The following is a 23286-nucleotide window of genomic DNA, read 5'->3' on the forward strand; positions in this document are numbered from 1 at the left end:
AACACCTGTTGCATCTGATTCCCTCTCTCTACTCACACAATGGCCACCCTAGTTCAAACTCTCATCACCTTGCAGCTATTGGAACCCAAAGTCCTCCCAACTGGGCCTCTGCCGCAGGTGTTTCTCCTCTCTGATTCATTCTATACCCCACCACAATGTTCTTTTCCTAAAGCACAGATCCGACTATGCTCCTTCTCTACGTATTAAACCCCTCCAGCTCCCTATTTCCTTTAAGCTTGAATATAAGCTTCTGTGTTTGGGATTTGTTAGTTTTTACAAAACCATTCCATCTTAGTAACAATTCTAACATAGAAGTGCAATAAAGTCTAGGCAATGGGGGTTAAGTGACTTGCCCAGGGTCACATAGCAGCCTGGAAAGTGTCTGAGTTCAGATTTGAATTCAAGACCTCCTGTCACTGGGCCTGGCTCTTTCTGCTGAGCCCCTCTGTGCTTTGTTTTTAAAACATTTTCCAACCTTGCTCCAGACTCATTGTACATTAGTTCACTTCCCACAATCTGTGGTGAAAGCCAAACTGGCCTTTTTTTCCATTCATAGCATTCCATCTCTGTGAATCTTAAAAACTACTCAGACTGTACTTTAGAAAATTTGATTTAGCTATTTCCTTATTGTAACAATGGAGATACTTAGTCTAACAAGAATCAGGAATGTATTGGGAACTTTACATTACTCCACCCATACTTAGACATACTTTAGGGGAAGAGAAAGTTGTAAACTCCTGATTGAACAATGAAAGTACTTAATTCATACCTTATAGTAAAGCTAGAACCTTAAGCTAAGTCTATTTTTAGATCTAATACAAAAAGGTGTTAAGTACCTATAAAGGTTAAATTAATCACAAAAAGGTCAAGTAACTCACAAAAGGCAAGCTTAACAAAGAAGTGTGAAGTACTCAAAAGATATAATCTAACCAGAGAAGGTGAGAACTAAAGAGTGGTGAGAACTACAGAATGGGCAGTCCTGGAAAAAGCATCTTCTGTGATTGGTAGACATAAAAATTTAGGGGAGGTGTCATAAGAGAAAATTCTCTTTAAAAGGAGGCTAAAATTCAGTTTGGAGTGGAATTCGATTCTGAACTCAGTTCAGGAGATTGAGTTCAGTAGAGGACTGGAACCCAGCTTGGAGATGGTCTCGTGGTGAGTGATAAGACTGACTCCCTTACCCTTAGGCTCAGGGAGGCCACTTTGGCAGCCTGAGCCAGAGCAGTTTAAATTAATTCTCTCTCTCTGTCTCTCTGTCTCTCTCTCTTTTTCCTTAATTCCTTCTCTCTATATTAATTAAAATCTCCATAATTTCCAGCCGACTTGGGTATTTTATTATTTGGGAATTTTCCCTGGAGACCAATCATTTAGATTTAAGTCAAAACACAAAACATTATCCTTTACACCTTCCATTTACATGCCTTTGTACAGACAGTCCCACAGGCTTGCAATAAGATCTCCCCTTGGTTCCATGTCACTCTTTTCCTTCAAGACTTAAGTTCCAACACTTTCTTCTTCTCCATCAAGCCTTGCTAGGTCCCCACCTCCCCCTGCTAGCTGACTCCCTCCCAAAATCCCTTATATTTTAACAACTTGTATTTGTTTGTATTTATTCCCTTACTCTGTCTATGCTGGGAGCTGCGCTCCTTGTCTCTTCCTGTCCCCCAAATGTAAGTATGAGGATGTTTGTTAAACATAAGTAGTATTTCATTCTTTGCATCTGTATCTTCATTGACTGATAGCACAGTGCCAAGCACATGAGAATGCTTAATAAGTGCTTTCTGATTGATATAGGAATCCTTCCTCCCACAGTCACAGAAAAAAGGGATAAAACTATGAGAAAATGCATTAGAGATGATATTTTATAAGAGTTTATCTTAGGGGCAGCTAGGTGGCTCAGGGGATCAAGAGCCAGGCCTGGAGTCTGGAGGACCTGGGTTCAAATGTGACCTCAGAAACTTCTTAGCTGTGTGACCCTGGGAAAATCATTTAATCCCAGCTGCCTAGCTCTTGTGGCTCTTCTCTCTTAGAAGTGATATTAAGGGTTTTCCAAAAAAATTTATCTAAAGAATCAGCCTGGTGTGGAAAAATCCCTAGATTTAGAAGCAGAGGATCTAATCAAAATTGGAGTTGTTCAACCCCTGTCTCTGAGCATGGTGGATTGCCAATAGGAAGTGCTTAATAAATGTTTCATTCATTTGTTATTTAGTACCTCTTCAGACAAATATAAGCTGGGACTTTGCCCTCATTTCCAGAAGAATCAGAAATTCCAGCTGTTTTTTGGAAGTGGAAAGAAGGCCTGCTAAGGGAACTGAAGAATCCTGAGCAACAATGCTTGGAAAGCTGCTCGTTGTGGCATTAAAGAAATCCTTTTCTCTTTTTTTTTTTGGGGGGGGGGGGATAGCTTTTGTCAATAACTTCCTTTTGCTTCAATCTCCACAGGATTTGGAAGATGAATTGGCATCCTAGGATTGTCTAAATTTCCTTAGTTAGTCCCTACGTTCCTTAGTCAGGACAGTTCATTCTGTCATACTGACAGAAATCAACTGTTAATACTTTTTGGTATTTACAAGCAAATCAGTTAGCATTCATTAAGACCTTATGTGCCAGGTAGTGTGGTAGGTATTGTATGTCTGATGTGTCATGGCATTAGCAATATGTATTGTTTGAAAGCCTGACACAACTTATACCAGACAATTATCCGCCTTCGGGGTGGTGATAGGGAAGAGGAGGGAGAAAATATGAATTCTAAAATGTCAGAAAATAATTGTCAAAATTGTTTTCATATTTTAAAAAAAGTGAGGCAGACCCTGCCCTAAAAGAAATTATATTTTACGTAAAGGATATAGATATGTAAATACAGGATATATAAAATAAATACAAATAGATGGGGCAGCTAGGTGGCTCAGTGGATTGAGAGCCAGGCCAAGAAACAGGAAGTTTTAGGTTCAAATCTAGCCTCAGAAATCCTGGGAAAGTCACTTAACCCCAATTGTCTAACCCTCCTGTCTTGGAACCAACACACTATATTGATTTCAAAGACAGAAGGTATGGGTCTGAAAAAAAAATAGATAGGGAAGGCTAACAGCTGGGATACTCAGAAAATGATCCTTGAATAATGCTTTTCTGTGTTTATTTGACTGAATTAGATTGTTAGCTCATTGAGGGCAGGAACATACTAAAAACTATGTATATTTTCCCATTTTAACACCATATACAAATTGACACTTTGGCTTCTAGGATTCTAGATCTAAAACTAGAGACTATTTCCTCATTCTAACCTCTTCATTTTATTCCCCCCCTACCCCAGTAAAATATGTTATTATTCAACAGGCACTTCAAAAAAATAGGTAGCTAACAGATGAAATAAATATACAAAACATTTGGAATCACATTTCCAGAGGGAAAGCTGCTCAGGTAGAGGAGATGATTCTACAAATCCCCCCTCTTGTAGAATTGGCCAATTCTACAAGGGAATAAGCATGAGAAGTGGGATTTGAATTCAAATCCTGTGAGTATAGAGTCAATGCTCTTTCCCCTGTACCGTTCTGAATTGCTAACAAATATATTTTTACTAGAACTGGTCAAGAAAACTAAATAACTCTTCTCCCCTCCCCTACTGGCACCCTGACTGCCCTCCCTAAGCATAATTCTATTTATTCTAGAGGGTGAAGAATTGCCACAGAGATAAGGATTATAAATAGAGAGTGAAAGGGAACAGAAAGGGAACAGAACAGCCTTAGGGCACAAGGTTCCTGAAACAAAAAAAAGAAAGTAGACTTGCCTTTCTATAATGATCTTAATTCCACCTCTGCTCAATTAAATTCATTTATCATCTTTTTATCCTGCCTACATAATTTGTTGTTCATATAATACTTTATGAAATGATGATGGACATCAGAGGTCAATAGTTCAACCCCTATGGGTTTCCCTTTCACATCGAATTCCATAATTTTAGGGTCAGAAGGGACCTTAGAAGCCACTTAGTCTAAACTCCACCTGAGCAGTAATCCCTTGACCAACGTTGACTCAGTCCCTAACCTATTCCATCTCTGGGACTCTAATTATGAGAAAAATTTCCCCTGTATTGATGTTGTTAGTCAATAAACATTGAGTCTGCTGTGTCAGGGGATGTATACAAAAACAAAAGGTAAAAGATAGTCCTTGCCTTCAAGGAGCTCACACTCTAGTGGGAGAGATAATATACAAATAATTAGGTACTATCCAACATAAATAGGATAAATTGGAGTCAATCAATAGAGGTAAGACAATAGAATTAAGGGGCCTGATAAAAAGCTTCCTGTACAAGACGGGATGTTTAACTGGGACTGGAAGGAAGTCAGAGAAGTCAGAAGATGGAGATGAGGAGGAAAGAGAGTCTTTCGAAGTTTAGAGGACATTCAGGAAAAAATGCCATTGCCACTGGATTAGGGATTACCCCAAGGGATCTAATATGAAAGCAGACTTGAAAGGTCGAAGGCAAGTTATGAAAGAATTTGAACACAAGGGTTTTGTCATATTTGATCTTGGAGGTGATAGGGAGCTAGGGGAGTGACATAATCTTGGGCTGAAGGACAATCACATTGACAGAGGATGACAGTTGAATAGAGGACTTGTGGGTAGGCATACCAATTAACAGGCTATTGCAGTGCTTTGATGCAAAACCTGGGCTTATAGGTGATAGAAAGGGGTAGATTTGAGAGCTATTACAAAGGTAAGATTGATGTGCCTTGGCAATGGATTGCATATAGGGAGTGATATTGAGGCATTAAGGATGACATCTAGGTTGAGAGCTTGGGTGATGGTAGGTTCTGCAGAGCTACTTTCTAAGCAGCTCCTGCTGACAAATAGCTCCCAAAAGGGTAGTTACTCCTACACATTCTTTCTCATGTTATAGTCCATGAGCCCTTCCCCAGCCCAAGTTTTTCCTCCCTTGATTATCAGTTGATATCAGCTAATTAGACTTATCTTTATTGAAATCTTTTCCCTCAAATACATGAAAAAACAATTTAATCTTTTTTTTTTTTAAACTCTTACTTTCCATCTTGGAATCTATACTGTGTATTGGTTCCAAGGCAGAAGAGTGGTAAGGGCTAGGCAATGGGGGTCAAGTGACTTGCCCAGGGTCACACAGCTGGGAAGTGTCTGAGGCCAGATTTGAACCTAGGACCTCCCATCTCTAGGCCTGGCTCTCAATCCACTGAGCTACCCAGCTGCCCACCAATTTAACTTTTTAAAAAAAGTTTGAGCCAAATTCTTCTTCTCCCTCCTTTCCCTTCTCCCTCCTTGAGACAGCAAATAATCTGATATAAATTTTACATATGTAATAGTATGTGAAATATAGTATGTCTTGGTCTGCCTTGAGGCTCCATCAGTATTTTCATCATGAGTCCTTGAGGATCATCTTGGATCAATGTATTGCTAAGAAAAGCTGTTATTCACTCACAAATGCACCTCATATAATATTGCTGTTACTGTGTACAATGTTCTCCTGGTTCTGCTCACTTCACCTTGCATCAGTTCTTGTAGGTCTTGCCAGGTTTTTTCTTAAATCATTTTCATTTTTTCTTATAGCACAGAAGTATTCTATTACAATCATATACCTGCTTCAGCCATTCTCCAATTGATAGACATCCCCTCAGTTTCCATTTATTTGCTACCATAAAAAAAACCCTTATCAATATTTTTGTTATAACAGATTCTTTTCCCTTTTTAAAAATCTCCCTAAATCAAAGGGAATGCACAGTTTTATAGTCTTTGGGCATAGTTCCAAATTACTCTCCAGAATGGATGGATCAGTCCTTAATCCCACCAACAGTATATTAGTATCCCAATTCTCCCACATTTTCTCTAGCATTTATTTTTTTCCTTTTGCTTCAGATTAGGCAATCTGATAAGTGTGAGGTGGTACCTCAAGAGTTGTCTTAATTTGCATTTCTCTAATCAAGAGCAATTCATGTGATTATAACTTTGATTTCTTCAACTGAAAACTGCCTATTCATTTGGCCACTTATCACTTGGGGAATGATTTGTATTGCTATAAATTTGACTTAGCTGGGTGTATCAGTGGATTAAAAGCCAGGCCTAGAAACGGGAGGATCTGGGTTCAAATTTGACCTCAGACACTTCCTAGCTGGGTGATCCTATGCAAATCACTTATCTCCCATTGCCCAGCCCTTACCACTCTTCTTCCTTAGAATCAATACACATAATATTGATTCTAAGAGGGTAGGTAAGTGTTTTTTAAAATATAGAAATAGAGATTTACTACAATAGTAGAACTGGTACAAAATAATTCCCCCAAAGTTGGTGACACACTCTCTCACAAGTATATATAGAGTTCAGGGGTTCTTTAACCTTTTCTGAGGAATTGACTCCTTTGACCACCTGGTTGAAGCCAATCTACTCCTTCTCAGTCATGTTTTTGATAAGATTGAAGAAAATGCATGAGGTAATTTTCTTTCCCATCCAAATTAATGCACCCCTAAAATCTTTCTGTGGACCCCAGGTGAGGATCCCCCTAAGAATTTGGTACTCCAGTGTTGATATGGTATTATATATGCATTGAAGCAATCTTAGTTTCTTAGAGTATCAATTTGCTCCATGTCTGTGACTGATTGAATGCACAAGCCTTGTGGTGGTCAGATTTGTTGAACTTAAGTCTCTTCATGTTTATCTCAGTCTCAATTAGAAAGGGATCAAAGTCCTTGAGAAAAAGGGACATAATATGGGGATATCATTACTTATACTCTCGATTTCACAGTGTTAATGTGAGAAAAGTGCTTGTATACCTTAAAGCACTTCATAAACCTAAATTATTATTGTTATCAGGCCATCATCAAGCTCACCATTTGAGATCTGGGCTTATTTGTTAAGCAGTTTCTATGCAATTTTTTCTATCTTATAAAATTTTGATTACATTGTGGTATATAAACCTCTGGCACATTGCATATTTAAATCCCTTACCTTCTTTAGTATATCAATTCTAAGATGGAACAGAGGCAAGAGATAGACAAATGGGAATAAGTGACTTGTCTTGAGTCACACAGCTAGGAAGGGTTTGAGGTCATATTTGAATTCAGGTCCTCCAGACTTCAGATCTGGTGCTCTATTCACTGCACTGCCCCTAGTTACTTTTAAAAGAATGAGACACAGCTGGCACATTATTCTTTGTAACTACTTGGAAGTATCTTAAAGAGATAATTAATATAGACTTTCAGAAATGTGAATTTAATTAGGTTTTGTCCTCATTTTCAGGGGCAGTCCCAGGAATGTGTCCTTCTTAAGAATCTGTACTTGCCACTGTAAATGGGATGGAGGAGAAACTGATTTAGGAAGAAATTGTTGTTAAAAGAATAGAAAAATTGAGACATCCTTTATCTCAAATACTCCCTGAACTGAGATTCAGATCTCCTGTAGGAAGGCCAATTCTTTCATTGTTAGGTTAATATCAACAATAATGCAACCCATTTTTTATGGAGAGCTTTTTTCACAAGGAAGCAGTTGTTAAATAATTGAATAGCTGCCTGGACTGGTAGTAACTTGGGCTCTGTTTGATGGACTAACCCACAGTAGAGAAACTGGGTTTAAGTACTACTTTGTTTATCACCCATTTAGGGTGTTTAATCCTTCTTCATCTTTTTTCTAATGGATGGATGACTTGAGAGGGTTGAGCTACTAGTTCAGAGTTTTTATTTTCTTTATTTTCTTTCTTTTTAAAAAAACTTTCTGTCCCCAGGCTTTCTATCTATTGTGCCACCTGGCTATCCTAGCTCACTAGATTTCAGACTTTTTGGTCTTAGGATCCATTTATGCTATTAAAAATTGAGGATATTAAAGCCCTATTTTTAAAAAAAGTGTAGGTTCTATCTTTTGATATTTTCTGTATTAGAACTCAAAACCTCTTAGTATTATTATGAAAATTGTTTTGACCTCTTGGACTCCTCTCTTTGTAAACCCTGACCTAGATGATTTTCAAGTTCTCTTCAAGCTCTATGCAATCTCTTCTTTTTAGAAACCGTTACCTTCTGTTCTAGAATCAATACTGTATATTAAAATTCTAAGACAGAAGAATAAGGGTTAGGCAATGAGGGTTAGGTGACTTGCCCAGGGTCACACAGCTAAGAAGTATCTGAGATCACATTTGAACCCAGGATCTTCCATTTTTAGGGCTGGCTCTCCATCCACTGAGCCACCCAGCTGCTCCCAACCACTCCTTTTTAAAACTGCTTTGAACCTGTTTCCCTATCTGTAAAATGTGAAGGTCGATTTTAGATAACCTCTTAGGACACTTGAGAATTCTTCTAAGTTCTAGGTGATGCCCATCTTCACCTGCTGAAATCCTAGCTCTCCTTCAAGACCCATCCATGAGGCTTCCTTCTCTAATAGAGAAAGCCTTCTCTGAGCTCCACAGCAGGAATTAATTTCTACTTTTTTGCTTTCATTTCTCTTGTGGCACTTCCTGACTTTTGTACCAGTTTTGGGTTTGGGTGGTGGTGTTTATCTTTTTGGGGGAGGTCTTATTTCTGCTACATTTTAGGTTGAGACCAGAACTTCACTTTAAAAAAAACCAAAAACTTCACCAGCACTTAGTGTTATGGCAGGTGCTCAAACAATGGTAAATGAATACACATATATCACCCAGTTCATTCACCCTCAGACTTTGAGAGTCAGGGGACAGTCTTTCAAGCATATCTAGCTGAGCTTATAGATTCAGTTTTCCAGTCTGCCATCCCTTTGCTCATCTCCAAGGAAGGTGGTCCCTGGTCCACCTGTTTCATTTCGACCCTAACGAAGTTTTCTAACTCTTCTTTTTCTCCCCTAGCATAGGAAAAGGCTCCTTCTACTGCTTTCCTTGCTACAGGGCAGAGTAGGTCCTGCCGGTCCAAGGGCAAAAGTGGCGGGTTTGTGCGTGCCCAGGTAAACGCCAATGACGCTTTAACTCCCCCCGCCCCCCTAGCTGGAACAAGGCGAGGACGTATCCCCCAGCTCTGGTCGGGAAAGAAGGAGGTTCCGCTAGGAAGTCTCGGAGGTGGTGGGCACCCCGGCGGGTGTTTGCTCCTTTCTTTCTTCTCTCCCCCAGTCACCCAAGGTCATAGAGGGACTCCGGGAGCAATCTAGAACCAACCTTCGTATTTTACAAATGAGGAAACTGAGGTTCCAAGGACTTACGGAACTCCCCCTATGTCGCTCTGGGAAGGGAGGAAACCCAAGCAAGCGGGCCTGAGTACCAGGTTTAGGGGGAAGGGAGAAAGGAAATGTCGGTTGGAGACCAGGAAGTGGTGTGTGTATGAGAGAAGGGGGAGCGGAGGAGCGGGCTGTGGGGGAAGGGCAGGGCGTGGCTCAGAGCCTAAGACTTGGCGCCCAGCTCCCCACCCGGGGTCGCCGCCCTTCCGCCCGGCAGCCTAGCCTGCGCGGTCTCGTTCTCTTCCTCCTTCCCCACCCCCCCGGCCCCTCCCTAGAGGCGCGCACCCGGGGCCTGGGCACGCGGACTGGGCGTGGCGAGTTGGGTTGACGCGAAGGGCGGGGAGCGGGGGGCGGTGCACGCGGACGGCGCCGGACGGAGCGCTCCGTGCATGCGTGAGTGCGTACAGCGCGTGGGGCGCGGCGCGTAGCGCGCTGTGCGCCAGGCGGATGTCCGGGCCGGCTGGGCCGGAGCTGGGAAGGAGATGGCGGAAGGCGGAGGCTGCGGGCAGCGGCCGGACGCGGAGACCCAGAAATCTGAGCTCGGGGCCCTGATGAGGACGGCGCTTCAGCGAGGGGCACAGTGGTGAGAGCGCGAACCCTGGCTACGGAGACCGTCGTTTGGCCTGGCACCGGCACTGGGCACCTGGCGGCCTCACCCGTGGTCCTTCCTCTATCTCCGGACCAGGCCCTACTCCGCAGCTTCCCCAGACCTAGGGCTGAAGCCCGGCCTGTGGCTTTCCTTTCCCCTTTACTGGTCAACTTTCCTCTTAGCCGCTGCTGATCCTTGTGTCCAAGATCGTTCTTGTAGTTCCTTTTCACCAGCCTATCCCAGTGTCCTTCTATGTTTCACCCCGGCCCGGGCCTAGCCCCGGAATCTTCTGAATTAATCCACCTACTCATCATTCCTCTTTTCTCCAGCCCAACATAGGCCCCATTGGCTTTTCCTTCTCCTCTCTATATCCAGTGGGGCTCTTGTGACTGCTGGAAAACTTATTCTCAACCCTTTTCCCAGAATCCTATCACCTGACCCTCCTTTAACATAGGGCCTGACACATAGACATTTAGTAAATGCTTATTGACTTCCCTGTTCGACATGCTCCATGATATTTTCACTTGTAGTCATGTTCTAGATCTCCGTCTTCTTTATTTCCCCTTTTTTCCCCTTCCTCAGGCTCCCTCCAGCTGGGTAATATGCTGTGCCTCTTATCTCACTGGCATGAGCACCCCAGAGGAAAGTACTTTTGAGATGAAGTATGTAGGGAGTGTATGAGGAACTAGGTTCTGAGTAAGCATAGACAGGTGCTCCTGGGAGTAGAATAATGAGAGCAAGAAATTAAGAAACTTTTTTGAAAGAAGGGTGTGGAGAAAGATGAAAGATGATGTATCTGCCACTTGATTGGTTGTCGACTTGAAAGGCCAAGACAAATAACTTGCTTTAATAGAAGAAATGTGAGAACTGTTCGAAGTGTATTTGGAGAGAATTGAGAGAGCCAAAGGTAATTTTGGCAGCTTCATTTTGGAATTGGAGAGGAAAGTGTTTTAGAGGAATTGATTAAGATTCTAGATATAAAGTGACCAAGGCTTGTATTAGTATTTAGTTATTTGGAGGAAGAAATGGAGCCATTAATCCTTATGGTTCTGATTGTATTATAATGGATGGATGATGGTAATATGTACAATACTTTGCAAACTTTAAATCACTATATAAATGCCAGATGTTTTAAGAAGCAGTGAGATTGGATTACTGAAAAGCTAAATATGCTGAAATTTTGTCAGTAGAATAAAAGATTGGAAGTGTCAAAATTTTGAAAGTGGGAATGCCTTGAAAAAGTGGGAGGGGTTGGGCTGGATCTGTGATTTAAAGTGTTTTATGGATATTTCCTCACCTATACAGAAGTATGATAACTCCTTTGTAATTTAGAGAGTTGCCTGGAGCATTCAGAATTTAGGATGATTTTGCTCAGGTTCATGCTGGGAATAAATGTTGGTGGCTGGATACCTCTTCTCTTTCAACTCTTTGGCACTCTATCCACTATCTCAAACCTTGGCCATACCACCTCTCACTTTATATCTAGTAGTCAGTGAGTTTGTTGAGTTGAATGACACTATTTTAAAATGACGTTTAAATTAGAGAAGGTGCTGTAGGTTTAGAAGAGCAGGGCCAAACCAAACAGCTCCAAGGAAAAGTACATTTAGAAGTTGTTTGTGTGATGGCAATTTGGAACAAATTCTAAAGACAAAAAAGAACTTGGGAGAGTTAGAAAGTGAATTAAGAGGGGGCAGCTGGGTGGCTCAGTGGTTTGAGAGCTAGGCCTAGAGACAGGAGGTCCTAGGTTCAAATCTGGCCTCAGATACTTCCTGTGTGACCCTAGGCAAGTCACTTAACTCCCATTTCCTAACCCATACCACTCTTTTATCTTGGAACCAATACACAGAATTGATTCTAAGACAGAAGGTAAAGGTTTTATTAAAAAAAAAAAAGCAAATTAAGCATGTCTTAAATTCCTTGAGAAGAGAAAATTATATATATTTTTATATATATTATCTTTAATCTCTTACCTTCTGACTTAGAATCAATGCTATGTATTGGGCAGTAAGATCTAGGTAAAGGAAGTTAAATTACTTGCCCAGGGTCACATAGATAAGATGTGTCTGAGGCCATATTTGAACCCAGGACCTCCCATCTATAGGCCTGACTTTCAATACACTGAGCTACCCTGGAAATTTATTATATTACCAAAAACCTAGACTCTGAATAATTTTTTTCTAAAATCCTTATCTGCTGTCTTAAAATTTATACTAAATATTGGTTCCAAGGCAGAAGAACAGTAAGGGCTAGGCAGTTGGAGCTAAGTGACTTGCCTTGGGTCACACAGTCAGGAAATATCTGAGGTCAAATTTGAACTCAGGGCCTCCCATCTCCAGACCTGGCTCTCTATCTGTTGAGCCACCTAGCTGCCTCTCTGAGTAATATTTTGATAAAGACTTAGGAGAATATGACATGCTCTGAATCACACTATACACAAATTTTTTTGACACAAAAGCTTTTTAAATGCAGAAAAACTTTTTAAATGTAGGTTTTCATTCAACAGAAATGAATGTGAAAAAGCAGAATGTTAGCAAAACATTCATAGAGCAGATATTTCATTTTAATTCCTTTCAGTATATTTATTAGTTACATTTATTCATCTTTAACTCCATGCCAGAGCGTTGGTATATTCACTGGAAGGGACATAACAAAATTTAGATAGAAGATAGACCCTTTCTTCATGGAACTTATACTTTAACCAAACAGTAACATTTCCAAAAATATTGGGGAAAAATTTCAACAGTATGATAGCAGAAATCGGTTACAGAATAATGCATTTGAGGGCATTTAACCATTCAAATTCTTTGTTACTTTCTGGGGTATATGAATATATTTCAAGTAAGAGAGTTGGAAGTTTGGGATTCTATTCTAAACTTTACCATTGAATCTGCCTGGAGAGTTGTGTGTGAGGATCTAGTATATTGCTGTGTACATAGTAGGTACTATTAGTTGGTTGACCATGTTAGTGAAAATGGATTATAGTAATGTATTGGGATCTTTGAGCAAAGAAGAGAAGTTTTCACTGGTCTAGATGGATGTAAGTAGTTCTGTGGTTTCTGTCTTCCCTGAACTCATTAGCTTTCAGCAGATCCTGAGGGATATACCTTAGAAACTTGTGTTTTGCAGCTCTACAGAATTTCTCCCTCCACATTTAGTTGTAATATTTATTGGAAGTACTTAAAACACACATGCCCGACGAGATTTGCTAAATTTTCTCTTACTATGAAAAATAGCAAATTGAATATAAAATGATAATTATATATCTTGGCAAGAGCAAGGGAGCACAATTGGCACATTTCTATAAATGCTGAAAGCCTTACTTAAATACAGTGTATGGGTAGGCTTCTATTTGAATGAACTTGAAGAACTATCAGAAATATTGCAGTATAGTTAGACATGCTGAAAAATAGAAACCTATTACTAGTCATGTCAGCAAAACAATTTTAGGTCAGGGCAGAGTGTTACCTTGAGTAAATACTGTATTTTATACTTCCAATTGGATCTATTTTGCTCTTTTCAAGCTCCCAACTTTTTTCTTTTTGGGATAGTGTGGGGAAGTGACTGAATGCATATTTATAGAGTGTATACATATATATTGGAGAAGCTTATGCTTGTTGAACTTTTCTACATTAGTCAAATTTTGTCTTATTTTCTAGGTATCTGATTGACAGCCGATGGTTCAAGCAGTGGAAGAAATATGTGGGCTTTGATAGCTGGGATATGTACAATGTGGGTGAAAACAACTTGTTTCCTGGCCCAATAGATAACTCCGGACTTTTTTCAGGTAGGATGTTGAATTGCTTCTTGGAGTGACCAAGCCAGAGGGGTATTCTCTACCAGTAGCATTTACATTGTGAGATATATGTATATGGAAATAAGACTCACATTAGAGATTGGAAATTGATGCTTGAGGTCATGCACATAGAGGGAATTTTGGCAAAATGTTAAGAGCTACTTTTCCTTGAGTGGGATTGACAGCTTTGAAAAATATATCCTTTTTCCTTTCTGTATTCTTATTCTAGAGTCAATATTTCAGGAACTTGGGAGAAATAGGAAAAAGTCAGAAAAATAGACTAAAACTGAAAGCCTGTCCTTGGGGAATTAGAGTTTTCTAAGTGAACTGCTTCCTAAGTGAACAAATGGTAGGATCAAGTAGCAGCTTTCCTTTTCTCTCTGACTTTTAGATGAGATTTGGCATGTGGGCAATAAAAATACTGTGGGGACAAAAGACCCACATCAAAGCCAGGCTAATGAGCTTCAATGGACTGGTCAGAGCTGAATTCACTTGTGCTACCCCATTCAAAGATTCCTATGACTCCCATCTCCCATCTGAATAAATTAGTTGAAGATTAAGTCTCTAATTGAGGTCTATTTGCACATGGAAGAAAGAAAATATACATGTCAAGAGGCATTCTGGTATATTTGAAAGAGCTAGATTTGGGGACAGGAGACTTGAGTTTAAATCTCAGCTCTGACACCAACTAGGAAGTCATTTAACTTTTCTGAGCCTTAATTTCATTATCTGCCAAATAATAATAAAGTCTCAAGAGTTATTCTGAAGAAAGTATTTTGAAAACCCTTAAGTGTTATATAAGAGCTATTATCAGGGCAAGCCTCTTGGCAGAACTAATGGGAACAGGTTTGTGGAGGCGATGCTTGGCAGTTCCAAAACCACTCTTTTTAGGAGATGGCTTCAACTAGGCCTTTTTCAATGACACAATTAATTCCATTTCTGTTTTATTGAGTAGTAATTTATGAGTAATAATGATAAACCACTGATCAAGAGGCCCCAAGAAGTTCAGAACTGTTCCATTGTGCTTACCCTTTTTCCTTCTTTAAGGAAAAAAAAAGTTTTTATTCTGAACTTGACAAAACACCAACTAAAATAAGCATTTCCATATACAGAGTGGAACAGAAAAAGATTGTATACGAAACTTGAATACTCTTATGTATACTTTGCTTTTTCTTGTAAGTGTATAATTTAGCATATAACTTTCAGATCTGCTTTATATGCCTATATTTCTAGCCTCTTTCTGTGCTTTTTTAAAATAAATGCTTCAATGATCTTCTTTATTTTATTTTTCCCTCTTTTTTTGGTCATCCCTATGGATACCCCTGGCCTCCCTCTTATCTAACCTTTCTTCTCTTCTTGTCTTGCCATCAGAAAAAAAGAAAGACAGAACCTTTGAAATAAATATGCATAGTCAAAGAAAACAAATTCCTGAATTGACCTTGTTTTAAAATGTATGTCTTAAAAAGTATGTCTTATTCTATACCCTGAGTCCATTACCTCTGTCAAGAGGTGGGTAATATTCTTCTTCAGTGTTCCTTCCATTGATTATAGTTATTAAATCTTTCAAAATCATTTCTCTTCATAGCTGTTAGCTGTGTAAATTTTTCTCTTGGTTCTATTTATTTCACCCTGCAATCAGTTCATACAAGTCTTGTTTTTCCAAAAACATCTTTTATTTCTTACATGGCAGTGCTATTCCATTTGATAATTTTTGTTATTCCCTAATGACACTATCTTCTTGTCTATACTGAATATTTGAAAAACTATTTTAGTATAAAATTTTTTTTGTCTTTTGTTTTTACATCACATACTCTTTTCTCATTTTTCTTTTGTTGTAATCTAGAAAAAGCAATGAATTCAAACCAAGCAATACCATAACTGTATCTGACACTTCCACCAACATTTTGGGAGCTTAGATCACACTTTTCTAATGAGACAGGGAAAGAGGTATTTTTCAACATTTCTTCTGAGACTAATATAGAGTTTAGCTACTTTTCACTTTTTTCCTTTACATTATTTTGGTCATAAATATTGTTCTCCTAGTTATTTCATACAGGGTTTCCTATGCTCATCTCAGTTCATCATATTAGTTGTTTGTTATGATATAGGAATACTTTAATGCATTTATATGCCTTAGTTTGTCTAATCATTCTTCAGTCAGTGGAGAGCCCCCCCCCCTTTTTTCCACAAAAAGGACTCCTAAGAATATTTTGCTATATATGGGATTTTTCTTCTCAAAGTCTTATTCTTTCTAAGATAGCTCCTTACTATTTTTAAAAGACATTTTAGCTACAGGGTTTTTTTAAATATATACTATGTAGCCTTATAGAGTGGAAGGAACTTACAATTTATCTAGTCCTACCTTGTGTTGGAAGCAGGAATATTTTCTGCATTGTCTTTAACATGGGTGTTCAGCCTCTGCTTTGAACATTTGGTGGTATTTGCTTAGGAAAGTTGAAAGAATATTGAATTTGATATATGTGTTATGATTCTTTGGGATTGGTATATAGGAATGGAATACTTTTTATGATAAGTAAGATATCTCCTACTAGGTCTTTATACCATTAGGCACCTTGATGATCAAAACTGTTTGCTCAGTACCAGGGATCACTATATGAGTGGTTTTGAAATGGCAAAATTAGGAATCTTTGAGGAAGACATCATTCATTATGGATATATCTGTGTATACATGCATGTTCACATACACATTTGCATAACCTGGTGGTAGCAATAATTTTTTATCATTTAATCATTTTTTTCTCCATTCCCTCTCCTAGTCTCTTTTTTTTTTAACTCTTACCTTCTGTCTTAGAATTTATACTAAGTATTGGTTCTAAGACAGAAGAATGGAAAAGGCTAGGTAGTGGGAGTTAAGTGACTTGTCCAGAGTCATATAGCTATGAAGTGTCTGAGGACAGATTTGAACCCAGAACCTCCTGTCTCCAGGTATGGCTCTCTATTCACTGAGCTACCTAGCTGGTCCCTATTAAATTGAATTCTTGTGGTAAAGCTAGTGCTTTATCTAACATTCTTCCCATTTAGATCTGTCTTAAGCTTGTGGAATGGAAATTTGTATTTTGAAATTATGGTATGATTTTAGCAGTGGTTGGGCATGCCCTAGGAAATTGCTTTGAGAATCCCAACTTGATTTCTCTTTTAATTGCAATATCATAATACTAAGGTGTTAATAAAAACAGTTTGCCTTATTCTTACTTGGGAGTTTGACATCAAGTGTAGTTGTCTAGATCCCAGCATTTTCATTGTTCATAATGTTTGAATAAATGAATAGAAAATAATATATTAAATGTTTACCCTGTGCTAAGAACCATAAGATGATACGGCAGTCTTTTTTTAAATTTGAAATTTTCTTCTTTTGGGGGGTAAAACTTAATTTTATCAATTATAAATAATAACAATTTTCCACATAAGTTTTCTGAAGTTACATGATCCAAACTGTCTCCCTTCCTTTCCTTCCTAGGCCTGAATTATACATATATTATCATACAAAACATATTCTCATATTGTCCGTTTTGTAAGAAAATAGTAATATAGAACCAAAACCCCCAAATAAAAACCCAAGTAAACTGAAGTGAAAAACTGTATGTTTTAATCTACAGTTCTTCTCTGGAGGTGGATAGCAATCTTTCTTGTGAAGTCCTTCAGAATTGTTCTGGATCATTGTATTGCTGAGAGTAGCTAAGTCTATCAGAGTTGATCATTCCACAATATTGCGTTACCATGTACAATGTTCTTCTGGTTCTGCTTATTCCATCCTGCATCAGTTCATGTAGGATCTTTCCAACTCTTTCTGAAATCATCCTGTTCATCATTTCTTATAGCACAATAGTAGACCATCACCATTCAGTGTTCATCCACTCCTCAATTGATGGACATCCCCTCAATTTCTAGTTCTTTGCTACCACAAAAAAGAGCAGCTACAAATATTTTACAAGTAGGTCCTTTCCCTGTTTTTTATCTCTTTGGGATACAGACCTAGTAGTGGTATTACTGGATCAAAGGGTGTTTGTAGTTTTAGAGTCCTCCAGAATGGTTTGATCAGTTCACAACACCGACAGTGTATTAGTGGCCCAATTTTGTCAGATCCCTTTCTTAAGGAACTTAAATTGTAATGAGGAAGAGGTGTCCAGGGAGGGGCACTTTGAATCAGAAAGCTATAGGGGTAGTTAGTGGGACCACTGTGGAATAGATTGAGACATTCTATCCAGGAAACATGATAAAAGTTGGTTATGGTTCCTAGTCTCAGAGCTGAGATGAGAATGAGGGAAGAAGGGTACTTTTAAAGTAGTTGGAGAGGAGAGGATATGAGGTAGCCTGAGAAGAGAGAATGAAGCAAAGCATAGTTGGGGCTTTTTGGAAATAGTGACCCAGGAAATGCAGTTTCTAGTAAGGAGAGCAGAGAGGGACCCCAAAATGGAAGTTTGAGAGATGAAATGGTCAAACCCTTAAAGGGATAGTCTTATATTTTTCATTTCATCTTAAAACTGTATTCATTAACCCACTAGCATTATGATACTGCACTTGAGAGAGAAATCAAATTGGAATTTTCAAAGCAGGTTCCTAGAGCATGATCACCACTGCTAAAATCACAATATAATTTCCAAATATGTGTTGGTTCTCCTGTGAGGAGACAGCTAGAGAGTAGAGAATAAAATGAGACTCTCCTCCCTAATTGCAATTGATGAATATTTAGGGTAAAAATCTATTCCTTACTTATTAATAGAAGAAATGCTCTATGTGTTGTTGGGAGATAAACTTCTTAGTCTATCTTTCAAGCTCCTCCACAATATAGTCCCAGTTTAGTTCCAGCTTTTATCACATGCTATCCCTCTTCTGTCATTGTAAGGTCCAGCTGAACTAGATTATTCAGTTTAGTTCTGGTGGAGTAGAAGGTCTCTTTACTTCTGCCTGTTCCTTCAAGACCCATTTCAGGTGCTACCTCCTCCTCTAAGATGCTTTCCTTAATGCTCCCAGTTGTTATTGATCTCTTTTCTTCAGTTTCATTCAGAGCATTTTGGATTTCAACCTTGCTTTCATCACCCTCTGTGTTGTGGCAGTCACTGTTGTATTTCATTTTTACATCATCAGTGCTTAGCAAAGGACCTTACATACTCTTTAATATTGTTGAGCTGACAGTAATATAAGTCATTCTCTCTTCTCCCCATCTTATAGGAAAAAGTAAGAGTAACTGAGGCCCAAAGAAGGGTAAGATACTCAGGATTTAGCAAGTGACCATATGAGTAGACACCAAGAGGGAAAGAGTATAACTTTAATGACTACTCATATACAATGCTATATGTTCCAGGTGGTATTGACATCTCTGGTTATCCATTGCTTTTTTATCTTCCCTTGCTGATTTGATCTTATCAGTGTAGGACATTTCTATAATTGTGCAGTGAAATAAAACTTCACAAATACTGAACCCTTCATACAGTGACTCTCACAGTTGGTTTGGTGGTTTGTGGTACCTTTCTTACTTTGTTCTTTTATTTATTTAAAACCCTTCCCTTCCCTCTTAGACTCAATACTACATATTGATTCTAAGGAAAAAGAGCAGTAAGAGCTAGGCAATAGGGGTTAAGTGTTTTGCTCAGGGTCACACAGCTTAGAAATGTCTGTTGTCACATTCGAACCCAGGATCTTCCATCTCTAAGCCTGGCTCTCAATCTACTGAGCTACTTAGCTGTTTCCTTTTGCTTAGTTTTTAGTGTGAGTATTACTTAATTGTGGAGTTTTTGCGCAAGCTTTCCTTGGCCCCGCAATGCAGTTATCCTTCATGTGTCTCTTAGAAGATTAGTGTGAGAACCTCCTTAGATCTTAATGGTTGTTTTTGGTAGTTTTATGGAAAGACATGGATGTTTGTCAAGTTCATAATAAAAAAAATTGTTTTAAAGAAGGAAATGAACAAGAATCACATAGAATGTGAAACGAGTGGATGAAGTCCCAGGTTCATCAGCGAATCCAGAAACCAGTTGAAATAGCTATTCCTTCTTTTAAGAAGAGCTGCACATTTCATCATTTTTTTGTTTTGTTTTTTCTTTTCAGATCCTGAAAGTCAAACCTTAAAGGAGCATTTAATTGATGAACTAGACTATGTATTGGTTCCTACTGAAGCCTGGAATAAATTAGTGAATTGGTATGGCTGTGTAGAAGGGCAACAGCCCATAGTCAGAAAAGTGAGTGCTTTGTATTTTTATGCTTGTTTGTCTGCCTCCCTGGACAGTGTGGTATTTTTGTTCATCACAGGGTTTGCTTGGAGGACAAAAGCTGCTTGCTTGTGCTGGATTCAGGTTGAGCTAAGTAGACTGAATTTCGGTCAAAGAAAGTGCTTTTGAACTTTGATTTATCACATCTTACCAAAAGCACTTGTGGAAATGATTTCCAAACTCAGGTTTTTTTGGGTGGGGGGGAAGTCATAGAAGTGGGCAATAGCAAAAGTAACATTATTGTTATTGTTAGAGTCACTGGCATCAGAACAGTATAATTGCTGTTTAGTTTATGGTGAGTATAGCATTCATTTGAGTATACTTGTAATCTAGATGTAGGAGATCTATAATAGAGAAAGGTTCATTTGAAGTAAATATTTCAAAATTTAGTACCTCATTTCTCTTAAAATCAAATAGTTATATTTTTCAGCAACTAGACTTTGGACAATACCCATGAATGTCTCTAAAACCAAGCTTTTACAGCCAGGGAAAGTTCAAGCCCCTGGGGAAAGAGCAGATTCCTATGGTCTAGTAGGCACATTTATCAGTAAACCTGATCCTTAGGAAGGCCTGGCCCCTAAATAGGTAGGTTTGAGTGCCATGACTTCTGCTAATGTTAAGTCTGTCACTGTGTTCCATACATTTTGATGGTTCCTGCATTGTTAAATTTTGCTTTATTCCAATATAGGAGAATTTCTGTCACTCTCCTATGCCACATGGCGTTTTTGTAAATTGTGCAAGTCTCTTAGGCACCGTATACTTTTTATATCTTCTTCTTTCTAACAGTATAGGAAAGAAGAGTGGCTGTTAGACTAGTTTTCTTAGTCACCACTAGGAGTGAGAGTTAGTTTTTTCTACAGCTAGAAATCTGGAATTTTAAGTGTATTGTAGGAAAGAAAAAGAGTAAGCAGTATTTTTTTCTTAATTTCTTACACTCTGTAAACTATGATTAGAGGCAGTGGTTATCTTGAACATTTTGTAAATATTTTCAGACTTATAACCAGAGTATATCCTTTGTTTGGTATCTGACTCAAGGACTTAACTTTATAGGTACATTTGCTGATCCATTATTTCTGTAATCATTTCTTTTGTAAAGAAAGGAACTCATTTTTGAACCTTTGTTGTGTGATAGCTCCCTCTTTATCATGTTAGTAATTTGCAGAGTACTCATAATGTTGACTGATTTTAAAGTAGACTGTGGGTAAAGTTCAGGGCAGCTAGCTTTGTCTGATAGTAAAGAAGGATCCTTCCATTCAGAAACTAACCTGACCTCACAGTGTAGCCCTATGAGCTTCTGACATATTTACTTTCTCTTTTAGAAGATAGTAGTGTGACTGTTGTCTCTCCTGCCTCCGAGGGGGCAGGGCATCTTTTTCCAATTCTTCGTAGAACCTAACCTGTGGGATAGACTTGGTGATTTGGGCATTTCTTTCTTTTAAATCTGTAGATCTGGTTGCCTAGCCACACAGGGAAGCTGATGCTAATGATTCAGGGTGAATCCACTGACTTACTCTTTAGTTTCTGTATGTATAGCTTCTCTTTGGTACGGCATACTCTTCTCTCCTTCACCTTCACCATGCCTCTTGTCTATAGGTTGTGGAACATGGCCTGTTTGTCAAACACTGCAAAGTAGAGGTTTATTTGCTGGAACTGAAGCTCTGTGAAAACAGTGACCCCACCAATATGCTGAGTTGCCATTTCAGCAAAGCCGATACCATAGGTGAGCATTTACTAAGATGGGCTTGGCATATGATAGTTTTGTTCAGACCTAGTGTCATTGGGAGTGAGTGGGAATGAAGTTTCTCCTCCTTTACAATTTTTTTCTTTATGTATTCAAGTATATTTGGTGGCTTTCCCACCACATGGCTGCAGAACTAAGACTGCTGCTTCCTGTTGGGGTTGGACATCAGTGCTGAAGCTGAAAAACACCCACATTTTATCCTTGGGGTGTACTGAGCGCTGGCCATACCTTCTCTGTCCCAGATCTTCAGAATTAGTGACAGTTCATTTGGGCTTATACGAGAGACAGGCACCAGTTCTGGGATGGAAAATTAGGGAAAAGGGTTTAGTTGGCTATATGATAGTGTGTGTACAGTATTGAATCATCTGGAAGGGCTAGGGTTGTGTTGGCCCACATGCCCTGGTGCCCAGAAGGGATTGCTGTGTTCCCACTCTCCACAGTGCCCAAGGACATTTTTCACATGGCCCGCCCCTTTGCTTAGCAGACCAATGCAAGCATTTCCTCCCTTTGCTCTCTAGGGTAATGCAGGGGGCTCACAGGCAGCTTGAAGGTGTAGTTTGGGCACACAATCTCTAAAAGATTCACCCATTCTGGGCTAAGAGTATAGCATAGCAAAATGTGCCACTTGCTTTCTCTTCCATATTGCAACCTGCTACCCTGCTTACCTTTTTGGTTTTATAAACATATATATACATGTGTGTATATTCCTATGCATTTTAAACATTTTTATTTAAAAAATTTTTAGCCTATTCATTATGCCCACTTTCTTTCTCCCTTCCTGCTCCCTTTTCCCTTGTAATAAAGATTTAAAAAAGGGGGGGGGGACAGTTCAGCAAAACTAGTCAACACATGTATCACTTTTGACAGCATATAAAACATTTCACATTGGGTTGTCTTTAATAACATCTGTTTTGCTGATTTCCTCTTGCCATCCACTAAAGTTTGCCTGTTACTTGAATGTAGCTCCCTTCAAGTAAGACTACAACTCCCAACATATTTGAAAGATCTCAGTGTAAAGGCAGTCGAGCAAAAGAAGCTGTTGGAAGCTTTAGTCAGATTTGTAGTGCCAACTAACTGCTGCTTTTTGTACCAAGAGCCAAGAAAGCTATGTTAGAGGAATCACATGGGTAATATTTTTTTTCAGAACTCACGAATGGGCCTGAATTTAGGCAGGAGGAATTTCAGCTGCAAAATACTATGGGAAGATCTGAAAATGTTAGCTAGAAGTGATCCTGTCTATTTTAGTGTCATTGTGGGACTTGAATTTTCAGCCTCATTCAATTCCTAGGATCTTGTTCTTGCTATTAAATTAGAGACTTGACTATAGAAAAACAGCTTAACTCTGTGTTTATCTTTAATTAGCAACCATTGAGAAGGAAATGCGGAAACTATTTAACATTCCTGATGAGAGGGAAACCAGGTTATGGAACAAATATATGAGTAATACATATGAGCAGCTCAGCAAGCCAGACAACACTGTGCAAGATGCTGGTTTATACCAGGGGCAGGTATGTGGCTCTGAACTTGGGGTTGTCCCTTGTGCCAGGAACCTCTTTTAGCTTCCACCTCTTAGAATCTCTAACATCTTTGGAAAACTCAATTTAAATGCCATTGTCTGCTTGGAGGCCTTTCTAGCTCCCCCAGCTTTTATAACCTTCTCCAAAGTTACATTCTATCTATTCTATGTCATAGATCTTGTAGGTATCTAATGATTTACAAGTTGTCTTCCCCACTAAAATGTAAACTCCTTGTG

General features: G+C 39.0%; 1 protein-coding gene across 4 annotated transcripts in view; it reads left to right on the plus strand.

Moving 5' to 3' along the window:
- The first annotated feature begins 8957 nt into the window (after nt 1–8957).
- The window catches only part of USP4 (ubiquitin specific peptidase 4), a 77857-nt gene continuing 63528 nt past the window's right edge, over nt 8958–23286 (plus strand). The window contains exons 1-5 of one of the 4 annotated variants that reach the window (XM_001367910.4): nt 8958–9769; nt 13432–13559; nt 19632–19762; nt 21386–21512; nt 22896–23041. In XM_001367910.4, coding sequence (XP_001367947.1) covers nt 9669–9769; nt 13432–13559; nt 19632–19762; nt 21386–21512; nt 22896–23041 — 633 coding nt within the window. In that variant the 5' untranslated portion in view covers nt 8958–9668. Of the gene's footprint in view, nt 9770–9834; nt 10683–13431; nt 13560–19631; nt 19763–21385; nt 21513–22895; nt 23042–23286 lie in introns of those variants that run through there. The other 3 variants (XM_001367946.3, XM_007499846.3, XM_056805067.1) reach the window with 3 other exon arrangements.

The sequence above is a fragment of the Monodelphis domestica genome, chromosome 7, assembly GCF_027887165.1.
Source record: "Monodelphis domestica isolate mMonDom1 chromosome 7, mMonDom1.pri, whole genome shotgun sequence".
NCBI classification, from domain to species: Eukaryota; Metazoa; Chordata; class Mammalia; order Didelphimorphia; family Didelphidae; genus Monodelphis; species Monodelphis domestica.